This window comes from Nicotiana attenuata, chromosome 2 (genome assembly GCF_001879085.1).
Source record: "Nicotiana attenuata strain UT chromosome 2, NIATTr2, whole genome shotgun sequence".
NCBI classification, from domain to species: domain Eukaryota; kingdom Viridiplantae; phylum Streptophyta; class Magnoliopsida; order Solanales; family Solanaceae; genus Nicotiana; species Nicotiana attenuata.
Window position 1 is genome coordinate 74,570,243 of NC_031990.1, and position 3,526 is coordinate 74,573,768.

The 3,526-nt window shown below is 38.7% G+C and overlaps 1 protein-coding gene across 1 annotated transcript; it reads left to right on the top strand.

Moving 5' to 3' along the window:
• On the top strand, positions 628-1,122 carry LOC109221099. Its single transcript, XM_019385565.1, has 2 exons — positions 628-883; positions 1,031-1,122. The coding sequence occupies exons 1-2, from the start codon at positions 628-630 to the stop codon at positions 1,120-1,122; spliced, it is 348 nt and encodes a 115-aa protein (XP_019241110.1).

Consider the following 3,526-nt stretch of genomic DNA (forward strand, 5'->3'; position numbering starts at 1 on the left):
CACTATTCTCGTTATTCTGTTCATCCAGGAGCGATGAAAATGTATCATGATATCAGGGAAATATACTGGTGGGACGAAATGAAGAAGCATATAGCAGAGTTTGTTGCTCAGTGCCCTAATTTTCAGCAGGTTAAGATTGAGCATCAGAAACCCGGTGGATTATTGCAGGCTATAGAGATTTCGACTTGGAAATGGGAAGTAATTAATATGGATTTCATCATAGGCTTACCTCGTACACAGCGTAAGTTTGATTCTATATGGGTTATTGTTGATAGACTTATAAAATCAGCCCATTTTCTGCCTGTCAAGACTACGTATTCAGCAGAGGATTATGCAAGGCTGTACATTAAGGAGATAATACGACTTCATGGTGTTCCTATACCTATTATCTCAGATAGAGGTGCTTAGTTGAAAGCTAATTTCTGGAAGTCCTTCCAAAAAGGATTGGGGACTCAAGTAAGTCTTAGTTCAGCATTTCATCCCCAGACAGACGGTCAGGCTGAGCGTACTATTCAGACACTAGAGGATATGCTACGGTCCTGTGTGATAGACTTCAGGGGTATTTGGCATGATCTTCTTCCACTTATTGAGTTCGCATATAATAATAGCTATCATTACAACATTCTGATGGCTCCATACGAAGCTCTTTACGGATGGAAGTGTAGGTCACCTATCGGATTGTTCGAGGTTGGGGAAACTAAGTTAGTAGGACCAGAGTTGATACAACAGGTAGTTGAGAAGATTAAACTTATATGGAAAAGGTTATTAGTAGCTGAGAGTCGCCAGAAGTCCTATACAGATAATCGACTACGAGACTTGGAGTTTCAGGTAGATGACTGGGTATTTCTAACGGTATCACCGATGAAAGGCATTATGAGATTTGGTAAGAAAGGAAAGCTTAGCCCTCGGTACATTGGACCCTATAAGATCATACGCAGAATAGGCCAGGTAGCATATGAGTTAGACTTGCCTTCCAACTTGGAGTCAGTACATCTAGTTTTTCATGTGCCTATGCTCTGTATGTGTATAGGAGATCCTTCTAGAGTCATTCCAATTGACGATGTTCATATCACAGAGCAGTTATCATATGAGGAAGCTCCCATTGCTATACTAGGTAGATAGGTTCGGAGATTGAGAACAAAAGATGTATCTTTGGTTAAAGTACTTTGGAGGAACAATAATGTGGAGGAGATGACTGGGGAAGCTGAAAAAGACATGAAGTCTAGGTATCCTCACTTGCTTCCGCTTCCGAAGGAGGATCGGACTGAGACATCACAACCTTAGGTACGTATATGGTACTTGATTCTTATGTTAGTTATTGTAATTGGTCGTGTGAGGCCATTAGAGTTATTGATGATTGTGGCCCTGTGTGGCTTTGTATTGTTGGATTTTCTATCTGGCAGGTTGGTAGTGGTACCGTTACAGAGGAGACTCTACCAAAATTTCTATAGATCTCTGGGAGTTTAACATTCGAGGACGAATGTTTCTAAGGGGGAAGATTGTTACACCATGTGCGTCCCAAGGTGACGTATAATTAACATGAGACATTCTAATAATGAATTAAATGATTTTAAAGTCATAATATGACTATATATGATACTTGGATAGAAAATATAAAGTTTGGGAAAAATCAGATTTAAGTTGCGGAAAAATCGACTAAAGATTTGCCTTGTAACAGAGCTTTTTGAGAAATAAATTTTATGTTCTATATGAGGTCTTTTTGGAAAATATTATATACCAAATTGAAGATCATGGAATGTAGTTTCTAGCACACTTAATCGTTCGTTCATAGGACATCCAGATAAAAGATATAAGCGTCGGAAGATGGGCCAATGCGAGGGTGCCAAGCTAGCACCTCTTTGACTTTTCAAAAGTTGATATATAGGTCTTAGCTCGTCTCTCTCTTTAGTTTTACATATATCCCGACCAGAGAACACAATAAAAACCTATCCTTGAGCTCTCTAAAGGGTTTCAAAGAATAGTAACATCTTGGGTGCGAAATCGAGAAGCGATAATATCAGAACGATCACTACGACGTAAGTATCATTATACCGCCTCTCTTTTTTAGTTGTAGTTCTAGTTTTGCAAGGTAATTCATAGTTAAGAAACTTCTAATTTCTGTATTTAAGTGTTTAAATATCAAGGAAGGTGGATAAATTGGTTTCCCAATAGTTAGAACTCACAAGACGGTGATCAGAAGCCGTGAGTTCGATTTTTTCCCACTTTTAGTAGACTATTTTGTAGTTCACTCGTGTTGGCCTATTGTGCTGCTGATTTACGGAGTTTGGAAGGATAAAAGGGCATGGAGAAATGCCATATGTGATAGGCTAGTATGTTGGTCGCTCGTTGTTGCAGTTTCAGGCTAATTGATAACTTGTTGATTGGATGTGTTATGGTATATTTGGGGTTTTTGTTGTACTGAAGTTCCTGAATTGTAATTAGGTTGGTTTTGAGTTGCTGATTGTAGTGTGTTTGTATCTCGCCTATTGTAGTCTTGAGGGAACAGTAAAATGTTTCCCATTTTATTTTAGAATCGAGTTATCGTTTGAGATATGTAATATACTAGCGCCGTCTAAGTTGTGCATGTATTTATTTGTTGTAGGGTTGGCGCGCTAGTTATCATAAGCTTGTTGTTGAGTTGCATTGACGACTTGATGTATGTTAAGGCTATACCTTATTTCCTTTGGTATGATCCATATGATACAACAAAACGAGCAAGCACACAACTTTCATATATGATCCCATTCATAGAAGTACTAGGTTTTCCTATGTTCTAGATTCCCCATATGTCCTACTATCATATTGTCTGTTCATGGGTCTCACGACATTTCTAGAGATCTTATTGACTTACTTCATTATGCATTGCATCCATTTATACATGTATATTGACCCATGACTAGATGGCGTTATATACGCGTATAGTATATATATATGTGGTATGGGGAAAGGTTATGGCGTTATATACGCACCACCACCTAATCAGCTGGTATATGTTTATGCTTTCGCCCATAGAGGCTGAGATGATACAATGGGATGCCCTTAGAGGCTTGATGATGTTATGTATCCTTATACTATGCATGATATGATATTTATTCGCATATGTATGACATTATAAATGTTTCATGATTCATAAAGCTATTCAGACTTACATGTTGAGTACTTTACTCCATGTTTCTTTCATTTCTGTTATATACTATTTTTGTGCCTTACATACTCGGTACATTATTTGTACTGACGCCCCTATTGCCTGGGGCATGCGTTTCATGCCCGCAGGTGTAGGTAGATAGGCTGATGGTCCCCCATCTTAGGATCCTTGCTCAGCAAGAGTTGGTGTGCTCCATTTGTTCCTGAGCTGCTATTGAGTTTTGGTACAATACTTTTGTATACATATGGGTATGACGGGGCCCAGTCCCGTCCTTTATACAGTTGTACACTCTGTTAGAGGTCTGTAGACAGTCATGTATAGTTGGATAGTGTGTGGCCTTGTCGACTCACCCTACCGTATTCATATATATATATATATATA